We start from the raw sequence: 24,950 nt of genomic DNA on the forward strand, positions 1-24,950 counted from the left end.
CCAATCCCACTGACTCCCTAGAGGCACTCAAACCGGAGGATAAACGTGCAGAGCTGGCGCTTCGGCGGGCGCACCAATCAGACGCCTGGGCCATAAGATCGGCCACAGCAGCCTCCTTTTTCACCCGCTCCTCTATTAGGTGGCTTAAGCAGCTCAAGCAACATGTCCCGGCCTCTAACACAAGAGCCCAGCAGGACATCGCCAAACTTACAGCCGCGGCGGAATTTGCAGCTGACGCCACGTTTCATTCAGTAAAATTCTCAGCACGGGCCATTTCCTCTCACGTGGCTGCTCGTCGGCTACTCTGGCTCCGGCAATGGCATGCCGATGTGAAAAATAAGTCAAAACTGGCATCAGCACCCATTTCGGGGGGGAAACTTTTTGGCCCCGCCCTAGAACCTTTGCTTCTAGAAACACACAATAAAAAGAAGTTTCTCCCATCCATCTTGCGTAGACCAGATGCCAGAGGTTCCCATCCCTTTCGGAGGGGCTCCTTTCGTCCCTCCTTCCAGCAGCCCTTCACCCCCAGGTATCAGGCCTCTCAGTCCTTTCGCCCAGCCTATCAGGATAGAGGGGACTCAAGTGATAGGGGCAGGAGAGGGGGAAATTACAGGAGGCCCTTCAGGGGTTCAGGAAGCAGGACGTCCCGTAGACCCAGATAGCCTTTTCGGCTCCTTTCCCATTGGCGGTCGCCTTAGGCACTTTGCTAACCAATGGGCAGCATGCTTGGGTGAGAGACACTGTTAAATTTGGCCTCTCCCTTCAATTTCATTCTTCCCCTCCGAATCATTTTATGGTTTCTCCCCTATCCAGAGACCCGGCTAAGCGGGCGCTTATGTCCTCAGCTATCCAGCACCTAACTGACATTAGGGCCATCCAGCCTGTACCTGCCTCGGAGCAAGGACAGGGATTCTATTCCCTTCTCTTTTTAGTCCCTAAGCATTCGGGAGGCTGGAGGCCCATTCTGGATTTGAAAAGACTCAATCGCTTCATTGTTAGACACAAATTTAAGATGCATACCCTCCAGTCCATCCTGCAGGGTATTAGAAAGGGGGACTGGATGACCTCAATAGATCTATCCGAGGCCTACCTCCATGTTCCTATTCTTCCAGCACACTCCAAATTCTTGAGGTTTTGTTATGATCATCAGCATTTTCAATATGTAGCTCTGCCCTTTGGGTTGGTTTCGGCCCCAAGAACCTTTACTAAGGTACTAGCAGCTCTAGCGGCTCACCTCAGACACGTCCCAATCCAAATTCATTGTTACCTTGATGATATTTTAGTGGTGTCACCCAATCAAACCCAGGCCTCACATGACACTAACACCACCCTTTCGGTGTTGCAGGCTCACGGCTTCCTGGTAAACTGGGAAAAGAGTCAACTTACTCCTGCCACTCGGATAGCCCATTTGGGAACCATCATCGATTCGGTTAGGGAAAGAGTTTTCCTTTCCCAGGATAGGTTTATTAGCATCCAAACCTCCATCAGGGCCATCAGGCAGTCTCCCAGGGTATCGTTACTTAATTTATCCAAGCTATTGGGTAAACTTGTTTCCTGCATTTCCATTATTCCTTGGGCACGCTTGCATTCTAGGTCTCTGCAGTGGTTCCTCCTGCCATACCAACGCTCCGGGTGAAGCAACTCCAACACCATGGTCCAGGTCCCTCCATGAGTACTCACCTCCCTTCTATGGTGGACGAGGCCTTCCATCAACAGCGGCCATCTGTTCAAAGATCCTCCAAGAGTCACACTCACCACGGATGCCAGTCTCTTAGGATGGGGAGCGCACCTTCACTCCCTCTCGGCTCAGGGCGTTTGGTCCGTCACCGAGCAGCGATGCAGCATAAATTGGTTGGAGCTTCACGCAGTGTACTTGGCTCTGAAGGCCTTCCTTCCTCAGGTACAGCAAAGACACGTGTTGATTCTCACCGACAACACTACAACCAAGGCACACATCAATCGCCAAGGGGGCACTCACTCTCTTCGGCTGATGAGGGAAGCCGAACGTCTTTGTCGCTGGGCAGAAAAACATCTTCTGTCCATCAAAGCGGATCACATCTCGGGAGCCTCGAACGTGCACGCGGATTGGCTCAGCAGAACCGTGCTGGACCAAGCGGAATGGCGCCTTCATCCTCTTCTATTCAAGGAGGCGACGACCATCTTCGGCCAGCCTCTAGTAGACCTCTTTGCTTCTCCGTGCAACGCTCAGACGCCAAGGTTCTTCTCCCGCTACCCAACCAACAGAGCAGAGAATTTCGATGCCCTCCGTTGCCCCTGGCCTCCCGGCCTTCTCTATGCCTTCCCTCCTCTTCCGCTAATCCCCAAAGTGGTTCGGAAATTGGTTCTGGAAAAGGCGGAGGTTCTCCTCGTAGCGCCATATTGGCCCAGGAGACCGTGGTTCGCGGACCTTCGCGACCTGTCGGTGGCCCCTCCTTGGAGGATTCCGGCGGACAAAGTCTCACTGTCTCAGGGCCCTCTCCTCCATCCAGATCCACAGTGGCTTCAGCTAGCCGTTTGGAGGTTGAGCGGGAAAAGCTAAAGGCAGAGGGTTTTTCGCCTCAAGTTATCGCTACCATCTTGGCAGCTAGGCGTCCTTCCACCACTCGCATTTATAATGCAACCTGGAATGCTTTCTACAAATGGTGCCGCTTATCTGCTATCGATCCGCTCTCTCCTTCCGTGGCGCAAGTTCTAGCCTTCTTGCAAGACGGTCTAGACAAAGGTCTCTCTCCAAACACTCTGAGACGCCAAGTCTCGGCTCTTTCAACGGTTATATCTGGTGACTTGTCTGTGCCGCTCTCCCACCATCCTCGTATCAAGGCCTTTCTCAGAGGAGCCTCCAATCTGCGCCCCCCAATGGTCCACAGATACCCTACCTGGGACCTTAATAAAGTCTTGTTGGCGTTAACTAAACCTCCCTTCGAGCCTCTCAGGGAGACCTCGCTTCAGTTCCTCACCTTTAAAACGGTGTTTTTAGTGGCCATTACTTCTGCAAGAAGGATATCTGAAATTGCAGCTCTATCCGTCAGAAAAGACCTGTGTATCTTCCATCCTGATCGGGTGATTCTAAGACCTGACCCCGTATTTATGCCAAAGGTTAATTCGGCCTTTCACAGAGCACAGGAATTGGTCCTGCCTAACTTTTGCCCGAAACCTGTACGGGAGAGGGAACGGCAATGGCACACCCTTGATGTGCGCAGAGCCCTCCGCATCTACATCCATCGTACTCAGCCCATTAGAAAATCTGAGTCGCTTTTCATTTCCTTTCAAACGAAGACGCTGGGTTGCAAAGTCTCCCCGTCTACTGTAGGACGATGGATCAGAGCTACCATATCTAAGGCCTATTTAACTCAAGCCTTACCGGTCCCTCGTGGAATCACTGCTCACTCTACCAGGAGTGCGGCTACTTCGGTAGCCTGGGCCACTCAGGCTTCTATTAATGACATATGTAGGGCGGCCACCTGGGCTTCCCCATCTCCTTTCATTAGACACTATAGGATTGACACTTACGCTTCAGCTGAGGCATCTTTTGGTAGACGAGTCCTTCAGCAGGTGGCGAGAGAGTCAGAGGAGATTCCGACCCAGACGGACTCCCACCCGTAGGACACACATGCTTTGGTATGTCCCATTCTATGGATGCTCGTAGCATTTCTACGGAGAATGGGCGTTGGTTCTTACCTGATACGCTTCTTCTCGTAGAAATGCGTAGAGCATCCATCCCCACCCTTTTCTCTCCGTCTGGTAGGGAATCCTGTTTCGGCCAATGATTTATTATTATTACTATTGTTCAGAGTTGAATTGTTAATTGAGTTAGAGGCTTAGTTTGTCCTCTCTTTTCGCTAAACTGGGAGGGGAACGCAAGGAGATGCCACGTGGAGGAAGAGGGCGTTCCCTTAATTACAGCTCAGCCTGTGTAACGCGAGACTAGAGCACTTCCCATTCTATGGATGCTCTACGCATTTCTACGAGAAGAAGTGTATCAGGTAAGAACCAACGCCCATTCTGTATTGGCATCATCCCTTGGGCAAGGCTGCATTCCCAGGCCCTTAAATGGTTCCTGCTACCTTATCAATGAGCAGGAACCAGTCACTCTTCTTCCAGAGTGCAGGTCCCAGCACAGATTCTTCTCTTGTTCCGGTGGGTGGCAATCCCTGGCTCTCTGGAGAGGACATCTGTTTAAGGAACCAGACAGAATCCTGCTCACTACAGATGCCAGTCCCCAGTGCTGGGGGGCCCATTTGGCTGGTCAGATGACCCAAGGGAGGTGGTTTCAAGTAGACAAGACTTGCCCAATAAACTGGTTAGAACTCAGGGCCATCTTCCTGGCATTGAAACATTTCCGAGCCAGGGTGGCAGGGGCACATGTGTTGGTGATGACAGACAACGTGCCTGCAAAGGCACACGTCAACCCTCAGGGAGGGACGAGATCCAGAGCTCTGATGAGGGAAGCCAAGTGCCTAGGGTGGTGGGCGGAGACACTTGTTATCCATCAGGGCGGATCACATTTCAGAGGTTGACAACTCTCAGGCCGACTGGCTGAGTTGGAGCACAGTCGACCACTCAGAGTGGAGTCTCCATCCCTCTCTGTTCAGGGATCTCTCTCAGATTTGGGGCTCCCTCAGTAGACCTTTTCACCACTCCCCTGAACGCTCAGGTGAGTGGAGGGGACCAATGCCTTTCAGAGCAGATGGCCCCCAGGTCTCCTCTACGCCTTTCCCCCTCTTCCTATCATTCCAGAAGTCATTCGGAAGATGTTGGCCCAGGAGACCCTGGTGAACTTATCTGTAACCGAGCCCACAGGATCCCGGCCCACAGGATCTCCCTTCATCGGGGGCCTTGATGCACCCGGACCCTCAGTGGTTCCACTTGACTGTCTGGCACTTGAGTGGCAACATTTGAGAAACTCTAGCCTTCCCGATAGGGTTATTCACACTATTCAGGCTTCCCGTAAACCTTCCACAATATGTGTTTATGATGCCACATGGAAGGTTTTCTGCAATTGGTGCTTGAGAGAGAACCACATTCTCACCTCAGCATCAGTAGCAGATGTATTGCTATTCCTTTAAGAAGGACTAGATAAGGGGTTCTCGCCCAACACCCTCCGCTGCCAGGTGGCAGCTCTGTCATCAGTTCTGCACTGGGAAAATTTCTCTTCCCTGTCCCATGCATGCATAGGTTTTTAAGAGGGGCCTCTAATCTCCGTCCCCCGGTGGTTCACAGATACTCCATGTGGGTGCTTCCTAAGGTGCTTCCTTACGAGGTCTCCTTTCGAACCACTCAGATCGATGTCGCTTCAGTTCATGACCTTCAAGGTGGCCTTTCTAGTGACTATTACTTCAGCCCAGTGTCAGAACTGGCGGCACTCTCAGACAGGACCTCTGTACTTTTCATGAGAACAGGGTGGTCTTACGTTTAGATCCTACTTTTCCCCCCAAAATCAATACCTGGTTCCATTGGGCCGAAGAAATTGTGTTACCTGATTTCTGTCCCAACCCAACCCACAAGTTGGAACATAAGTGGCATACGTTGGATGTAAGAAGAGCTCTTCGCATCTACATCAAACACACAGCTGTTTTTTGGAAGACTGAGGCCTCGTTCGTGGATCAGGGCATGTATTTCCAAGGCCTACCTGACTTTGTCCTTTCTGATACCCAGAAATCTGACTGTGCACTCCATCAGAAGCGCTGCTACTTCGGCCACTTGGTCTACACAGGCATCTCTCACAGGTATCTGTAGGGCGGCTACCTGGACAACTCAGTCTCCTTTCATACGACATTATCGTCTGGACTCATTTGCTTCAGCAGATGCAGCATTTGGCAAATGGGTACTTCAGAGGGTCATTTGACAAGCGGAGTAAGCTAACCGGACAAGATCCCTCCCGAGGACATGCAGGCTTTGGTATGTCCCATCCTGGACTCTCAATGCAGCATTGATGAAAATGGGCGTTGGTATAATTACCTGAGAATGCCCTTTCTATCTATGCTGCAAGGGAGTCCACCCCCCCCCCCCCAGTTTGTCTGGTTTTGGATATTGAGGGAGGGGTTGTTTTCTAATTGTTTTGGTGTTTTTTTTTTTTGCTTCCATAGACACTCGACATCTGTCACGTACCTTCGCCTAAAGCTGGGGGAGCCAGCAAGGGGCCGGCTTTTATATACTGGCAGACTGAGCTCTATGATGTCACAGGGAGAAGTCTTACCCATCCTGGATTTTCTTGCAGCGTAGATAGAAAGGGCATTCTCAGATAATTATACCAATGCCCATTTCAATTTGTTCCAACATTTGAGGTCTAAATTTCAACAAATACCATCAATCCAATCCTGAATATCTTGGAGACAGCCGGCTCCCGGTCTACCAGCAGAGCGGCTGTCAGCACCCGGCGATCGGGGCTTTGGCCCAGATCGGCTGTGGGCCAGATCAGCTGAGGGCTGACCCGTCATCAAGTAAGGAGGCTACAGTACCGCGGTTAGTACGAATGAGCCTTGCTCCACGCCGCTAACTTGAAGGTCTGGTGGGGGCCTCTTTGTCATCCCAAAGGCCTCGGAGGGATGGAAGGTAATTCTGGACCTGAAGCGCCTGAACGCTGACTAACATACAGGCGGTTCAAGATACATTCTCTCCAGTCTATTCTGGAAAGCGTCAGGGATGGTGACTTCCTTACATCTATTGACCTAACGGAAGCCTACCTACATGTCCCTATTTTACCTGACCACAGGCAATATCTATGTTTCTTTTATAATGGCCGACATTTCTAATACAGGGCTTTACCCTTTGGGCTCTCGTCGGCACCAAGAACTTTCACGAAATTATTAGCAGCCCTAGTAGCTCATCTTAGGGCTATCCCAGTCAGAGTCCAGTGTTATCCTAGCCCAATCCCCTTCTGCACCTCAGGCAGTCGAGGACTTGAGGATCACCATTCAGGTGTTCCAGGAGCACTGTTTTTCTGTAAATAAGGCCAAGAGCCATTTCCCCCCCACTAACCGTTTGCTCCATCTAGGAGCTGTAATAAACACCTTTGCACCTCCATCTAGGAGCTGTAATAGACACCTAGGTGCCTCTCCCAGGAGCGTCAGTCGAGCTTAAAAGAGTTGATTACCCTTATAAAATCGAAGCGCAGGGTGTCCATGGCTCTGCTCTCGCGGTTCCTGGGCAAAATGGTTTCATGTATTTCCATAGTGCCCTGGGCATGCCTGCACGCCAGGTCTCTCCAGTGGTTTCTCAAAGGGCAGGCAGGATTAGTTCCCAGTCCCAAGTTTGGATTCCACTGGAGGTTATTAAGTCCTTCCGTTGGTGGTCTTCTCAAGCCCTTTCTTCAGGAATCCTATTTAAGGAACCTAACCGGCTAGTTCTGACCACCAACGTCAGCCTATTTGGCTGGGTAGCTCATCTCCAATCCAGGATGGTCCAGGGATAATGGTCTCTTTGAGAAGAGCTCAAACTGCTCTTTTAGTCCTATTATTTACTTTCTGTTTTTTAAACACTTAGTAATCCATAAAAGGAAGGATCTCTTATTCCATAACTGTTAAGTACTGTATACTCAGGAGGCTTTGATTCAAGAGGAATTGAGTCAGTATTATTTTTTAAAATCCAAATATACAATGTCAGTAGGAGATTACTTTCACCTCTCCTCCTGTTGACCCTTAACAAATGTTTTTAGAAGGTTGGTGAGAATCCATTCTGATTTTTTATTTTATTTTTGGAGAGGCCTGTTCTGTGTACCTCATTATTTTTTCTTTGATTACCATTTCTGCTTGGAACAGATGTTAAGCTGAATAACCTATAATTTCTTGGATCTCCCCTGTGTACCTTGTTAGGGGAAAAGGGGATGCCTTATAAAACATTTTAATGTATCTATTAATCATCAACATTACTCTGAAGTATATTTTACATCAGTCTTTTACAGGTTTTTTTCCCTTAAGACAGCCACAACTTTTTCAGCCAGTGCTAATGCTGATGAGAGAATACTTCACAATTTTCCCCGTGACTGCCTGAAGGCAAGGAAGCATTAATTAGCCAATAAAATAAAAGTACTTTTTTTAAAATTCAAAACATACGCTTAGCACAAGTGTTTATCTTAGTTTTCATCTGTAAGCATAAAAATGTGTAACAGATTGTTTCGTAAAACAAATTTGGAATGTGATGTTAAGGTTCTAATTTGAGAAATGAATCAGTGTTGAATTGATTCTATCTAAGGAATTTAGACATATTTGAAAGATAAAATTAATTATGGATTTTTCCCTTTGCCTTTTATGTTTTCGAGTCATTGTCACAGCCTTCTAAGCTGTGGACAATTTAAATTTACTTCCGCAAGACATGTTACCAAGCATGTTATTAAATAACTCCCATTTGTTCCAACTTTCTTATGGGAATTATAGGAATTGTAATTGACTTTTGAGATGTTTAGGTTGCAAAAGATAATTCTACAGAAACAAAACTACTGTATATAAATGTTTATAATTTTAAAATGTTTTATAATAAAGTATTGCACAACTACTCTGAAGAAGGATAAATGGGACAGGGCATAGTGCTAACATGATTTCTATGGGCTGTTAAAAAATGTATGTGCCCATTGTATGTTATATAGGTAAGATTGCAAATTGTGTGAATTTAAATAATGCAATTCTCAGTTTAAAAATGAAGAGGTTTATTACAAATGGGAGGAAAAAATTGATATAATTGAATGACGTGAACATGATCATAGCAATGCTAAAATAAGAGGAGTTGTTGGAATGCCTGGATGGAAGGTAGATTTTTTATGTTTTGCTTTTAATATTACTTTGTGGCTTTATTAATCATACATTTAAATTAAAATATTATTTTTATTCTTTGGTGTAATATTTCATTAGTATACATATAAAATTATATTTTTTTCATTGTCTGTTTCTTTCAAGCTGACAATCAGTACTTTGAATTACATCTGAAACCCTATTGGAAATCAATAAAGCTTGCTTATCAAAAATGTAATATTGGTGATTGAGAAATACCCATAATTGTCCACACTGGGGGGAATACAAATTAAATAAATATTGATTTGGTCTGGAGAGGTGCAACCATACTAGAACTAAAGGTGGAACCTCAAAAGACCAGGATGGCCCCAAAATCCATAGACAGTCAATCTTGTTAGAATTGAACTGAAGACTCTTCCTCTCCAGCTAGTCCCCCATAGTCTTCAGCCATCAGGCCAGGACCTCCATGGCCTTACTTGGTCAGCCCAATGTGGAGATGTATAATCTGCATGCTGATTATATCTCACCCTGGGCTGTCAAATTACATTACTCAGCAGCTTCATGTAGTTCAGGGTTCCCCAAGCTGTGGGTCATGAGGGCCATGGGAACAGCTGGTGAGCACACACGTGCATCCTCATTTGTGCGAGCAGCGAACAAGTGTGTACGTTCCATTTGCGTGAATGGCAAATGGAACTATATGCACGTGCATACTTGCTGTCCGCTTGTAGAAACATCCCCTCCCCTCCCCCTGCCAGTCTGCAAAGCCGGAAACATTTGAAGCTCTGATGTAGATGTTGAATAGAGCAGGGAGAGTGCTGAAATTTTGGGAGATGCAATATTAGGAATGGAAATTTCCATTTTTGTATCTGAACTCAAGAAATGTCAGCTTCTTCGGAATATGATCTTGGCTTATGCTGAATTTTGGTTTTAAATAATAGTTCAAAACTCAAAATTTGGGTAACCGTGTTGTAGAAAACTTCAAATTCAATAAAGATGCTTTAGGGAATACGTGAGTGTGAATTTAAGATCTGTCCTTAACTTTTTCAAAAATCTGCACTATGTCCTAAGAATGAGCACTTGCTCTCTACTGCTGCCATAAAGTTCCCAAAAACACACAGATGTTGTAATAAACTGCAGTGCTTTGTTCATATCCCCACGTATTGAGCACCTTTTTGGAATTGAATCTGAATCACGGCATAACCTAATAACATTTACTTTGGAATCATTATTTTGCTGCTACAGAATATTGCATTTAATATTATAAAGCTCAGTCATACTGAAAGGCTTTTGAAAATTTGCGTTGTACAAGAACATTGGGGGGAGTGCAGAAATTTGGGTATGCACACCCATGAGAGATCATTCTTAATAGCTTCCTGGTTATTTTCAAGTGAAATTGTGCTCCTTCTGCATAACTTAACTGTTATGCAGTCTTGACATCTCAGAAATTAGGTAAGCTAGTTACTTCCCATTAGGTGCTATTTTCTACCAATTTTTGATCGGCTGTGAAATACTGATATATGTGAATGTAACATCAAAGGCTGAATGTTGTGCTAGTTTAAGGTGGTAACTGATTTTGTGAATGCCTAATAGTAGTAAAGCAGCCTTTCTCAGTTGGTCTTCCATGAAACTCTAGGCTCTTGGGAGAAATCATAAGGAATTCTGTGAGAGATTGTGATTTTTTTAAAAAAATGCTAGCAATCTAAGTGGTGGAAATTTTAAACACCATTACTCAGTAGTTGGCCTATTACTTTGTTGTGGTTGTATCATTGTAACATGTGAATTGTGCAGGTTAAAGTGAATTGTATTGTGAATTTTCATGTTTGTTGTAATAATGCAGAGATTTTTGAGGCCTGAAAATTAAGGGAAAGAATTGGGAACTTCCGGTTTGTCGGCTTCGCTAGCGGCAGGGATTTGCGATCCTGCACGATCCCTGCCACGCTAGCCGCTTTGGTGCCTCCGATCCACGGATCTGGAGGCTAAGGCTGCCACGAAGAGGCAGCCGAAGATAGGGGGGAGCTGGTGAGGGGTTTGGGGGTGTTGCAGACCCCCTTCCCAGCTGGCAAAACCCCCCTCTCCCAAGACGGTCGAGCGGCGGTCTGTAATGGCCGCCTCAAAGAAGCCGGCAGCAGGGTAAGACTGAGCAGGAGGAAGAGAGGAGAAAGTTGTTAAGAGAAAGTATTTGTGGCTGACCCAGGAATTTAAGAGGCGTTTAATCCTGAGAACTATGGTTTTCTGAATAATACTTCGTTTCCAGAGGAGGATTTCAAGCGGCAAAATTGAGTGCTGAAAGGGAAAGTTCACTCTCCTTCCTTATGGAATCAACAAATGGCCATTGAGAAACCTGTTGTTTTTTTATAAAAGGTAAAAACTTGGCTTCTTGTTTTAAGTGGGAAGGAAGAGGACAAATATATATATATATATATATATATATATATATATATATATATATATATATATATATATATATATATATATATATATATATATATATATATATAAAGATTTTGTTGGAGGAGATGCCTTGAAGATCTTGAGACCAGAAATTAATTGCAACAAGGCTTTAAAATATAGATTGGAGGTTTTTCCTTTCCCTTTGATACCTCACCAGGAAGAGAAAGTGAGAACTTTGTGTTTTGTTTGGACTGATTGACTCTCTCTGGAACTTTGGGGAATTGCTCTAACTTTTGAAACATTTTGGTTGCTTTAAGAAGAAGAATAAAGAATGGCTTTATCTGTTGATGAACTTAGAGAATATGAAGAAAGAAAGGACGCTGTGAAGGAAGCCTTCCTCTTTTTAGAAATGGCGCTTGTTAATTATCAAATACAACAACAGATGGAAGAAATGGAAGGAGAAGAAGAAGAAGAAGACGCCATCTTCAATGAATCTAAAAATTTAGTTAAGAGAGAAAGGAGAAAGAAAGGAAGGAAAATGAAGGACTTAAGATTTAAAAAAATACTTAAGAAAGGAAAAAATAAGATGCAAAACCAATTCAATGTTAATGTTACTGAGCAAAAGGAGAAAGGAATACAACAGAGAGGGGAAGCTGGAGGTAAAAAGGTTAGGTGGGATAAGAAAGGAAGGGAAAAGGGAGGGAAAAGCCACAAAGGTATAAAACAAGATGGGAAAAAAGGAATTTTTCTTAGGGATAAAGGGTAATGTATAATTTCTTTAAAAAAGAAGATTCTGCAAGGTACATAAGATGGTATGGTAGTATTTGTATTAGAAATAGAAAATTAGAATGTTATAAGAATTAACAAAAGACTAAAATATTGAAATGTTTAGTAATGATAGATTTTAAAATTTAATAAAAGATTAAAAGGAATGTTTAAAATATTGAGTTTAATTAAAAAGTTTAATTTACTGTTGTTTTGATCTTATTATAAACTCATTATTGTAGCACTTGTTTCTTGAAATAGACAATTGGAATGCTATAACATTTAAAATTTAGATTTATTATTTAATTATATTAATTATTATGGACTTATTATTTTCTCTCTTTAGAGCAGGGGTGGGCAAACTTTTTGGCTCGGGGGCCGCATTGACTTTTAAAATTTGACAGACGGGCCGGGTCAGCACAAGATTTTTTGGGAATCGCCCCCCCTTTCCCCCTCTTCTCCTCCTTCCCCTCCCCTCGGAGGCCCCTGAGTCAGGAGTTGCTACCGCCGGCGTGGCTCTGCGCGGCTCCAGTCCCGCATTGCCTCGGAAAGGGAAAGGCAAAAAGGAAGAGCCGCGGTAGTGCTTTGCAACGGCAGCAGCGGCACCGGAGGCTCAGGCTCAGCGGCTCCTGGTTTTGCCTTTTCCTTCCCAAGGCTACGCGGGACTGGAGCCGCGTGGAGCTGCGCCGGTGGTAGCAACTCCTGACAGCCCCAGCTGGACACCTGAGCGGAGCCCGGGCGGAACTGCCTGTTGTTGCTGCCGGAGCACCGCCGGGTCGCCTCCTCCAAGCAGCCTGCCCGCCCGCCGCGCTTCCCCTCCGCCGCGTGGCTCGAGGCCAGGCGCGAGCGCCCGCGAGGAAAAAGGAAGCCGAAAGTTGCTGGGAAGTTGCTCGGGTTTCCGGGGCTTCCAGGCTTAAACTTTGCACAGGCAAAGTTTGCAGGCAGGAGCATCTTCCCGCCGAGGAGCGGGAAGGGTTCTGCCCGGCAGGCGGGTAAGCGGGCTGCTTGGAGGAGGCGACCGGCGGTGCTCGGGTTTCCCCTCTGCCGGCGGCTCGGGGCCAGGGCGCGCGCCCGCAAGGAAAAAGGAAGCCGAAAGTTGTTGGGAAGTTGCTCGGGTTTCCGGGGCTTCCAGGCTTAAACTTTGCACAGGCAAAGTTTGCAGGTGGGAGCGTCTTCCCGCCGAGGAGCGGGAAGGGTTCCGCCCGGCGGGCGGGTGGTGGCGGGCTGCTTGGAGGAGCGACCGGCGGTGCTCGGGTTTCCCCTCTGCTGCGCGGCTCAGGGCCAGGCGTGGCGCCCGCGAGGAAAAAGGAAGCCGCAAGTTGCTGGGAAGTTGCTCGGGTGCTGGGAGCAGGCTTTTAAAGTGCCTCCCGAGCAGGACCGCTGAGCCGGGAAACGGGGCACCAAGGCAGGGCAAGGCTTCACCAGCAGCGGCCTAGCTTTAGGTGGCTCCAAGCAGCCTGCTCCAAGCAGCCCGCCCGCCGCCGCCGGGCGGAACCCTTCCTGCTCCTCGGCCGGAAGACGCTCCCGCCTGCAAACTTTGCCTTTGCAAAGTTTAAGCCTGGAAGCCCCGGAAAAAAAAGGGGGATCGGCGGAGACTCATCTTCGGAGAGGTCGCACTCGAAGGTGATTTCGAACTCCCAGCCGAGGCCTTTGCAAAGTTCTTCTTTTTTTTCCTACCCCGAGAGTGCTCCGCACTGTTTGCAGCTTTGGGGGCCACGCGGCGCAGGGCAATACGCCACGCCCAGCGATTTTTTTTCAGGGGCGGGCCAGATTGGACAGACCAACGGGCCGGATGTGGCCCGTGGGCCATAGTTTGCCCATCCCTGCTTTAGAGGTTAGTAGGTTGAATGTACTAAGCAGAATCAGATTAGGTATTAGGTGTTATTTTAAATATTAATTTAGGGGGGGGATAGAAAGGCATTATACCTTGATCAGTGATTTCAGGAGAAATTCTTTTTTTTTTTACTTGCTGTAGGGAATGAGATAAATGGATAATTTGGAAAGAATGGACAAAAAATATAAATACAATGATTTAAATTAAAATGAATTAAATAAAATAGAAATAAGAAGAGTGAAAAGCGGGGAGAAGTTATATAGAAGATATAGAATGGTAAATAAGATAGGTAATGGTATATAAGATGAGCACGAATTTAATTGAAGTCCATACAAAGAGAGGTAATCTGGGGCCAAACTACTTTCTTAAAAGAAGTTTTATATTTTTGTGTTTTGTGTGTCTATGTTTTCTTTGAGAATTAATAAAACCTCGGAGGAATGTTGGATGAGAATAATGTTAAACAAGACAGAGAAGAATGAAGATGATGATTATAAACTGGATAAATATAGAAAATTAATAATAATTAATGAAATTGAATACAAAAAGAGAAATACTGAGAAATTTGTTAAGAGATATCTATATGGTTATATTGAAATGGTGAAAAATAGAATTATGTTGTATAAAATAATATTTTATTTGACTTGTAAAATTAATAATGGAGAGGTTTTATGTAGTTAATGGTTAACGATGGTTTGTTTGTCTTTAAAATCAATAAAATTTCAAAAAAAAAAAAAGAAAATTAAGGGAAAGAATTGAGAAATGGTATATTAAAGCATAAATGTGTTGCACTCAGCTCTTCTTAGGAAATATAGAAGACATAAATATATTGTTTATTTGAGTGAGACTTTAGTACATTTTTAATTTATTTCTTTTATTCTACATATTACTAGAATACAGTATTAAGTTTTTTTCATTCTTTTTTGCATGTGCTTTTTTGGGGGGAAGAGTATGGAAATGCATCTAACAATAATCTTTTCTTTCAATCTGTCATTTTATAATAATTGCTTGTCATGTGCACTATTTCAAATCAACAAACGTTAAATGTTTCTAACTATTATACTAATTACTTTTTAAAATTTAACTTAACTGTCCCTCTCTGGTATGTAGCATAAAACTATAGTATGTCAGACGTTCTTTTAATTGGGGTAGAGGGTTTCCATTCTTCTCAAGACCCTTGCATAGAAATTATCCTTCCTGCAAAGTTTTTGTTTGGAAGGGAAAGGAGAAATTTGTGTAGGCTTATTCATTCTAGCACATTAGTTTCTGGATATATAAATTCATAAGATTCCCAGAAGTAATAGTTCATATAAAGCTGAAATTCCATTAGTACTATATTGCAATATATACGTTTATCATTCTTTAAACATCTATTTTGTTGAGAAAGTCTCAAATTTTACTTGAGAAAGGATTGTTGAAGAAATATTTTTTCTTCAGATATGTTTTAACATTTGTTTATAATTAGGCTCTCATCAAAATTGCTTTCTTATTAAATTCAATTTTGTACATTTTTAGACCCAGCTTTGGATAAATGTCTAGTATTAGAATAATTATGATGTTTCTTAGGTTTTCTGCATCTCCTTTGGGGAAAAATAGATACTTTTGCTGAGATGTAAACCTTTATTAAATCGATAAATCGTTCAATAGAATGTTGTCTAATGGGTATGTTGCAATTGTATTTCAGCTATGCAGTTGATTACAAAATTCCTGTACAATAATTTGCAAACAATTATTGGATTTATTTGTTTAAGGTATTTCTATATGCCCAGATTAAATGCAGTCCTGGTGGTTTATGTAAAATGCAAAGTCAACATAAAATCAACATAATATACTTCCAGCTATAGGAAGAGATAGTTGCCCACATAATCAGCTGACAGTATTTAATCCTAGAATACTTGCATAAATAAAACAGTCTTGAACATCTTGCTAAAAGCTAATAGGGAAATAGCCAGATTAATCTCTTGCTTAAAGTGTTTCATAATATGGGGCAATAACAGAAAAAGATTGATTAAGGATTAGGGTCCCCTTGCATTTATATAGAAGTGGGATCCTGAACATTGCCTGCAAACGTATATAGACCAGGCGGGCTGTAGCAAGATATCCTAAAGCCAAACTATGAATCTATGCTATACATATCAAACTACTTATATAGTTGCCTATTGGCTGTTTGGTTTGTGTTTTGATAATTTTGTGATCAATATCTATTTTTTTCTTTACTAGGTTTAAAATAGCACTATGGCTCATTCAAAGACAAGAGCCAATGATGGAAAAATTACATACCCTCCAGGAGTTAAAGAAATATCTGACAAAATTTCAAAAGAAGAGATGGTACGAAGATTAAAAGTGAGTGGGTAGTTTATTATATATTGTGATGTTTATTTGGACAGCTCAAAATTGGATGTATGTGAAATAGTTTATTTTCAAACAAAAAGGCTAATAATGTAAATAATAGTAAGTTGTTGGAAGTTTTTCTGATGAGTTAGCAGAACTAATTCAATGAAACAAAATCCCTTACAAGCATCTCTTTTTAGTTGCTTGTTAAACTTGAATTGTGATGATCATTTTCCTGCCTAAAATAAGCCAAGCAGGCTTTTTGTCTCCAACAACTTTTCATCCTCTCTATCTTAATGTTTATGTTTTGTTCAATATTTCTAAATAAACATGTTTGATTCCTTGAGCTTTTTTAATTGGATAAGAGGAGAAATCTATTTTTCCTCTTATATTTTTTGTGGTAGTAGTATAGCAATAAGATGATACTATGTAGATTGTAGAAGTAAGCTTACTTAAATAAATGCAAAATGCCATAGCTACATAGCTTATTTAGTACTATAAATTTAGTACTAATGAAAGAGAAATCTTCTGTTGGAAAAGGAAAGAGATAGATAGTATACTTTCCATCTCTGCTGTTTATTTTTTTTATTTTTTTGAGGAGGCGGTTATGCAATTTTGACAATGATAAAATATAATTCTAGGTAGGAACCAGGAAAACATTAGAATAATAATTGCAGATATTAGGAAAGTTATATGATTTAATGACATTTTATTTCCTGCGCAATTGGTAATTAAAATAATTGTTCGACACCAGGAAACAAAAACCATTTAAAGCCATTTCACTGTTTAGCAGTGAAACAGGCTGTTTTAGAAAGTGTTTAAACAGAGGCTGAAGGGCCATCTATCAGGGATTTGTAGTAGTGGATTTCTTTATGTGGCAGTGTGTGGGGGGCTGTGATTTTTGTACTGTTGTGGAGTTTTTTGATATAATAAAGTAGGCATTTTTGCTTAAAAAGAAGCTATTTCAAGTTATTTATATCTCCTGAAAACAAATTGTGAATATTTGCATGAACATTAAAAGGCAGTCAGTAATTATATTTTAAAATATATAATAATAACCATAATATTCTAAGGAAATTGATTTGTCAGTGACGTTAACTATCGGCAATATTGGATCATTTGTTGACTATGGACAACAATGGATTTTAACATAGCAAATATCTGTCGTGCTATAAATATTAGCCTAGGACTTGGAAGGACACCTCCAGCCACAGCCATTCAGAGTTACAGAGCTATTATGGGGGGGGGGACGGGGGGGGGGGACTGAAGGCAAGAATGCTATTTCTGCAATGCTGCCAGTGCTGTTTATTTCGCACTGAGTTTCTGAAGAAATATAAATCTTAAAAGTATCACTTTTCTGAAATTGAATGTGACAGTATTTTGGATTCTTCCTTCATCCACCCCTCACCCTCCCCACCCCCAATTAAAAGAATCTCCAAATTTGACAAAGAAGCAAACCAAAACATTAAAAGCCTTTATTGAGTTTGTTTGATAGACATGGAAGTTTGGATTTCACCAAATTGGGCTGCTTTTTAAAATTTGGATTGAAACTGAATCTCATTGCTGTCTTTCATGGTTGTAGCAAGTTGACCAAACTAGAGATTTTTAATATGATGTTTGCTGTCAGACTAAAGTGGAATACATTAATATTTTTCATACTATGCTAAGAAATATAATAAACATGAGTATTAAAAAGCAAATCATCTTCTGAAAACAAATTCTTATTAATACTTTCTAATGTATTTTAGTTTTGTTTGTAACAATGATTTCAGACTTTCAGCATGAGTTTATAGCAACTTAAAAATAACAAACATAATTTTTATAATACCAGTGCACTTCACCATTCACTTTTATCTTGATCTTCAGGTCCTAAACCATATTTTTATTATAGATACATATATCATTTACCTCTTAATAGGGAAATATAAAATGATATATAACTAAAAAATATTGAAGGCATTTTTAATGTTATACTTGATTAAAGGTAAAAAGCAGATTTTCTGAGTATGTGTGCGCGCGCGTGCACATACAGTATTCTTACTGAAGAAGAATTGATGTCTTTGAACTGTGATGCTGGTGTTATTGTCCATATACCATGGACAGTCAGAGTAACTAAAATCACAAGACTACGTGCTTTGGTCATGTCATGCATGCAAAATTCATTGGAGAAGGCAGTAATGCTAGGAATGGTTAGTGGAACAAGAAGGAGCAATCAAAGGACATTCTAGCTTGATAACATGAAATCTGATACAAAGTGAACATCCCACAATTGAAAGAAGCTGTGCTTGAGAGGGTAGCATGGAGAGTACTTATCTATAAAGTCACTGAGAATCAGACACAACTGGTTAAAACAACAGCAGCAGCAGCAACATGTATATATGTACCATATGTATATATGTATGTATGTATGTATCTATGTGAAATGTCTTGTTTATAATATATTGCTAATTTTTTAAAAATTATTTTTGCAGATGGTTGTAAAAACCTTTATGGATATGGACCAAGACTCTGAAGAGGAAAAAGAGTTGTATCTAAATCTTGCTTTACATCTTGCTTCTGATTTTTTTCTTAAGCATCCTGACAAAGATGTGCGCTTGCTTGTTGCGTGTTGTCTTGCTGATATTTTTAGAATATATGCTCCTGAAGCACCATATACTTCACCTGATAAACTCAAGGTAAAGTTGTGTGATTTATTTAATTTCTTGGAATCTGGATGTGTAACAATGCTATTTTATATTTGTTTCTAAACAATTAAAAGCAAATTGCCTGGTAGATTATGGTTTTCAATTGCATATGAAACTGTATTATATGTTTTATGATGTGTATAGCAACTAATTTGAATTAAATAATAAACTTCCATTTTCAATTTAGTAGATTTTTGCATAGTATTTAACATATCTGATATTTAAGGGAATCTTAACTCAGTCCTTGTGGCTTCCTTTATTATCTGATTTTATTTATATACCACTTATGGCAAAATAGAGTGCCAGATTCATAATACTAATTTTCAATAATGGGTGGTCAAATCCTCCTTCATCAGGAAAACTATAAAACTTAAAATGATAATCAGAGTTCTAGTCTTTTGAACTTTTATAAATTTATGTTTAATTAGGAATTAGGAGAAATTCCTTTTCTTTATGTATTCCAAAACCAATAATTCCAAGATGATGTAGAGATGAATTCTATTATATTAATAATGAAAATTCTGTCATTTGCACAGTGTGATCATAATTCCCTTCAACCTTTCTTTGATATTTTTCTCTGATTGTGTTAAAAAACTGGTTCCTGTTTTTTGCACCATTTTCCTAGTGACTTTAAATACTTTAAAGCTAGGTAACTATTCAGCAAATAGGTAATGTTTAATTAGATAATGTAAAACAATAAAGCATTTTTAAAAATTGAAATACAATGTGATGACCCGGGGCATGGCACAAAGGTAACACAGTAACATAAGTCAGAAAAGTCCCTTTAATACCTCCAACTTTGCCCCCAATGTCCAGTTACCTTCGGCTGGAGAAAAAACCCTCCCAAGAACAGTCTTTAAATTCAGTCTGAAAACAAAGTACATATAAACTGTAAATAAAAATCTACACAAACCACGCTGCAGCAATTAACTGAACAGGGCAGGATAAGGAATTGCAGACTTCAAAGGCCAACAAAACACACACAGTTGGGAAGACCCCAGGAACTGAGATAAGCCTCGACAAAACAAGATAATACACTATTTATTTCCAATAAGTTGCTGTGTGCAAACTTCGTTTTTAAACATTGTGTTCCCAGCTGCAGCTAATGAAGGGAATCAGGGCCCTTTCCTCCCCCATAAGCCACACAACTCACGTTGCTCCCTTCTCCGTTCCTCCCTGCGTACCCTAGGATGAAGAGGGGGTGGGCCTGATTCTTCCTTTGAATTCCCTCTGCCTTGCTCTACCTCTCCCCTGCTCTGCCTAGCCGGACTATGCCCTTCCCCAGTTTCTTCCACAGCCAACGGAACCACATTCCCACTCTCTGTCAGCTGCTCGGCCTCTGCCTCGGAATCAGATTCTGACAGGGGCATGACATACTACCTGTATCAAGTAATATAGAAAGCTTGTATTGTTTAATCAATACTAATTAATAAATTATATTAATTTGCAACACTAGGTATAGTTTGTATTTTAAAAAATAAATTATATAGTTGTATTTACACAATTTGGAAAACAAGGCAAATGGATTTAAAAAGATCCTTTAAAAATAATTGATGACGTCTCAATAGGGGGGGGTCATAAGTACATTGAAAAGATTTTTATGTTCTTTTCCCTCTTAATATGAATCGGCTGTTACATAGAACTGATAAAAGTGCTGCCAAATTAATATTTAACATGATAGAAAAGATAAACTGTATATGAAATAAGTATTTCAGTTGTCTTCCAAATAAATTAAGCTTAATATTTGTTCTAGCCTTATTGTTCTCTCCTTCAGGTCAATTTTTTTGAAGGGCTATTTTTGCATACTACTGAAAGGCTAATCGTTACACAATTCTGTTTTCCACCGTTTTTCATAACTGGTGGTCAGGTGGTAGTAAGTAGGCTTGACCAATCTGATTGGATTCATTATAATAGGAGACAGAAGACTGAGGTAATCTGATGATTCTAGTTAGTGAATATAGGGAGTCAACAGACAATTTGGTAGCCAAGATTATTAATATTTTTGATAGAAAATGACATAGTTTATGAGCCACATTGGAGAGCCTTCTACATGTCATGCCTTTAAAAAAAGCTAGTTCCATACAAATAAAGGTTAGCTTGATAGGGATAGGATAGTTTATCAATTGTATTCCTGAGGAAATTGAGCCCTTTATTTGGATTTAAATTAGGCTCTTAATTTTTTCTGGTGTTTCTGGATATGTCTGTGTCTGTGTGACAGACAGACAGAGAAAAACATTTGATTTTTCAAAAAAGGAGAAAGCAGCCAATGAAAGCTTTAGTTCTGACTTATAGTACAGCCTATTTTGAATTGTTTTCCCTTTCCTTACAGAGTTTCACTGAAAAAGTAGAAAACAGCCACAGAGGGAACATTTATTAATAGGAAGGTAGAGTGAAAAAGAAGGGAGAAGGAAGTATACTAGAAAGAGTTGTTTAGCTGCACAATTAGTTTTATTTTTAAGCCATTATTTCTTTTTGCGTCTTAACCAGGAGGGCAAGAAGAATGGATTGAGGAAACAAACTGTAAAGTTAATAACAATAAAAACACAAACGTGACAAAGTGCAGTTAGCATTAATTTAAATTTGCAAATATTTTTATCCTGTTTAAAATTTTTGTGGTTGATCTATGAGTAAGTTTAGATATTGATTTCAAATAAGTTGTAATTTGTAGATAAACAATGATTTGCACTACATTAAGACAATCTGATTACTTTTAGGCAATTATTGTTTTCCCACAACAGTTAGGATCTTACCAAGAGTCTAAAGAAACTTCACTGTGCTTGACTGAAACATTTTGTTTCACCTTCAGGCCTTGATGCCCATTAGAAAAGGTTTTTTGCACATTCATGCACATTTGTAGAATTGGAAGTATGGTTATTGGAATTGCTGGAAACCTCAGAAGCCTTTTAAAAAAGAGAGAGAGAAACAGAGAATTGATGTGCAAAGGAATTTCAAAAGAATACTTCATATAATATTCATCAAAATAGTGTACAATGGGTAGAATGGTACTATGTTTATAGTATGATGAGTCTTTCATTTCTCATCTATATATTCATTTATTGTTCTTGTTCTTGTTTCTTATTCCGTTATTCCTGCTTTCTTCCCTTGAATACTGACTTGTATGCTTGGATGAACAAGGGTTTTGAAATAAAGCCGCCTAGTGGTTGTGTTAGGAAAATGTTTTTAAGAAATTTCTTTGTGAATTCAAAGAAATGCGATAATGGGTAATTTTATTATCATTTTGTTTTCTATAGATTCATAAATCTATTTTCTGCATTTTTCCATAAACTATTCTAATTATTCTTTTGTATATGATACAATAATTTGTCTAACTTGGGTCAATTGAACAGATCAGTGATTTTGAACTTTTTAGCTCTTTTTTGTTGGCATTGTAAATTAGTATTTTATATGTAGGGATTGTAGGAATAAAATTAGGATTAGTATTTATATTAGTAATAATGTTTAAATAATGTTTTATTTTCCACAAAAGAAAACAATGAATTTATACTTTATACTTTTGGTTAACTATTTTATTTATTAGTACCATCAAGTAAAACATCTGATTGTTGCTGCTTTCCATGATTTTTTTTTTCATTTTACAAGTGCATTATCATATGTCTACATGTGTTTTCTCATTTGTATACATTTATTATGTTATAAATTATTACACATTATTATTATAAAACTATTTTTGTTCATTATAAAATATTAGATGCAGATGGTTTATATTTAAATCGGTGTAGTGTAGAACTCACACACCTGTATTTTCTAAAAATGATTATAATGACCATAGTATGCTGAGGACTGGTTATATGGTAACCAGTATACTGTAGTAATACTACTTTAGTAGCAATAATAATAGTTTTTGATTTTCTGAGAAATATGAATAAAAAATTAAAATATGAATGATAAGAAATGTAACAAAGGTTATATATTTGTAAATTAATTGATACGCATTCAAATATTTATTGAGAATATAATATAGATAAATAAAGCTGAATGTAGCTGTTGGTAACAAATTAATAGAATTTTTCAAAATTAAACCAAATGTATTAATGGGTGACTTATAAGGATAGTTGGCTATGAATTTTCTTGGTTGCTGATTACTTTATCAGCTCAAGACATGTTGAAACAAATACAAATTTCTTACATTGAACATAATTTTTGTTTAGAATATTTTTGGGAATTATTTGAAGAATTCCAGATACCTTAAAAATGAAACAGTTTAAGTGACCTGAGATTGATTCATATGGTTTTGATCATATATTCCCCCCTCCTCTGTAGTTGAGGGAAGAAATGAAAGCTATGGGAATTGCTCCCAAAGTCCTCCTTAAAGATTTCAACAAATCTTTCCAAAGTAACCACTGAATCATTTTCCAAGCTAGTTTTTTTTGATTGAGTTGCAGTTTCTACTCTCTCAAATAATGCTTTTTGTTGTAATATTGGAACATATTGCAAACAGTGCTTATATGTTCACCTTGGTTGTTTATAAAATCCATGAACAATGCTATATTATTAATATACCCAGCATAAGGTCATATTAAATGCCCCGTGTTTATATGGTTGTTATTTGGAACACAATTAATGTGGTGGGGAAATGGCCAGGAGCTACTTTTATCAATATCCTCTGTAACAGACTTGGGAAACTCAAAAGATAATATTCTGCTAAAATAAAATCAACAAACGAGAGTGGAAATTGGTGCTGCAATATCCTGAACGAGGTTCCTTCTGAATTGGATTATAAAATGAAAAGGTTAGTTAAAATATTTTAAATGCTTACTAGTGTAGTGACATTATTTTTTCAGTTGAACTGAATGATTATGCTGGAAGTATTTACTTTTAAGTGACAATCATATACTATATTTTCCCCCCCAGGATATATTTATGTTTATCACAAGACAACTGAAGGGATTAGAAGATACAAAAAGCCCACAATTCAACAGATATTTTTATTTATTAGAGGTAAATGTAAACAATTGTCTTTCATATTCATCTTAGTTCAATCAAAGTTTTAGTCAAATATCTATCTGCATAAAATACAATAACATTTTAAGTATATTTGAAACAGATCTATATTTATGATGCAAATTATTCAGTACTGACTTTACTGATTCTTTATTAAATTACAGTTACTGTATCTTTTTCTCCTAAATAGAATATTGCATGGGTTAAATCTTACAACATATGCTTTGAACTAGAAGATAGCAATGAAATTTTTACACAACTGTACAGAACATTATTTTCTGTTATCAAGTGAGTATATCTTCAACAGCAATTTTGATACGTGATGGGAATGAAAGATTGTTTTGATTGTTAGGAGTAGGCTTAAAATGTGTAAGCATGGAGGTGAAAAAAGTTGCATGGTTGAGTAATATTTTCAACCCCACAAAATATTTTCCTTATAATCTTGACTAAGTAGCATTTTTTTAGGGTACCAGTTAAGACCTCTTCTGGCCAGTAATTTAAATGCAGCTGAAATGACTGTAGCAAGATAGAAATAATCTTGTTACTGGTGGACTTGCATGAGGTTATGTTATGTTGTGAGCTTGATGTACATTGTGTTTGGGACAGACTATTGAAGGTTTGGTCAGAATGGCACATGCACCCTTTTTGCCATGGCAAGTGGGAAGAACAGCAATGAAAAAAGGAGAATGACAAGTAGGAAACCTCTTGAGGGCCAGATAAGAACTGTGGTTTTGCAGTCTCAAAGAAACTGTTCATTATCCAAATTCTAATTTAAAATGGGCCATAATAACTTACACTATGTTGCTGAGCTGACGCTGTTCTCATTTTAGCAATGGTCATAACCAGAAGGTTCATATGCATATGGTAGATTTGATGAGTTCTATCATTTGTGAAGGTGATACGGTATCTCAAGAGCTTTTGGATACAGTTTTAGTTAATCTAGTCCCTGCTCATAAGGTAAGAATTAACATTTTAATCTAAAAATATTGTAAATTGATACATGTATATTTGGCAAAATATACTGCAGCTACCTTTTTATTCATGAATTTATAACACAAAGAGTTATTATTTGAAAGAGTAAAATTAAACAATATTTTATTCTATTTCTTAGATAGTCTCTAAAGCATGAAATAAAAGAATGTTACGTTGGTCTAAGTTTAATGAGGAGGATCATTAGATAAATTATATTCATACCTGCATTCTTTCTCTTTCTTTATCAAAAAGTTATTATTTTTATTATTATTAAATTTTGCCCTACTAAAA

General features: G+C 39.7%; 1 protein-coding gene across 1 annotated transcript in view; it reads left to right on the forward strand.

Annotated features, from left to right (window-relative positions):
* Window positions 1-24,950, forward strand: part of PDS5B (PDS5 cohesin associated factor B) — a 75,346-nt gene that overhangs the window by 13,182 nt on the left and 37,214 nt on the right. The window contains exons 2-6 of the mRNA XM_026675010.2: window positions 15,931-16,053; window positions 18,513-18,716; window positions 23,598-23,684; window positions 23,878-23,975; window positions 24,518-24,644. Coding sequence (XP_026530795.1) covers window positions 15,946-16,053; window positions 18,513-18,716; window positions 23,598-23,684; window positions 23,878-23,975; window positions 24,518-24,644 — 624 coding nt within the window. The 5' untranslated portion in view covers window positions 15,931-15,945. The remainder of the gene's footprint in view (window positions 1-15,930; window positions 16,054-18,512; window positions 18,717-23,597; window positions 23,685-23,877; window positions 23,976-24,517; window positions 24,645-24,950) is intronic.

This window comes from Notechis scutatus, chromosome 5 (genome assembly GCF_049901735.1).
Source record: "Notechis scutatus isolate UNSWTSFEM ecotype Mainland chromosome 5, rNotScu1.2, whole genome shotgun sequence".
NCBI lineage: Eukaryota > Metazoa > Chordata > Lepidosauria > Squamata > Elapidae > Notechis > Notechis scutatus.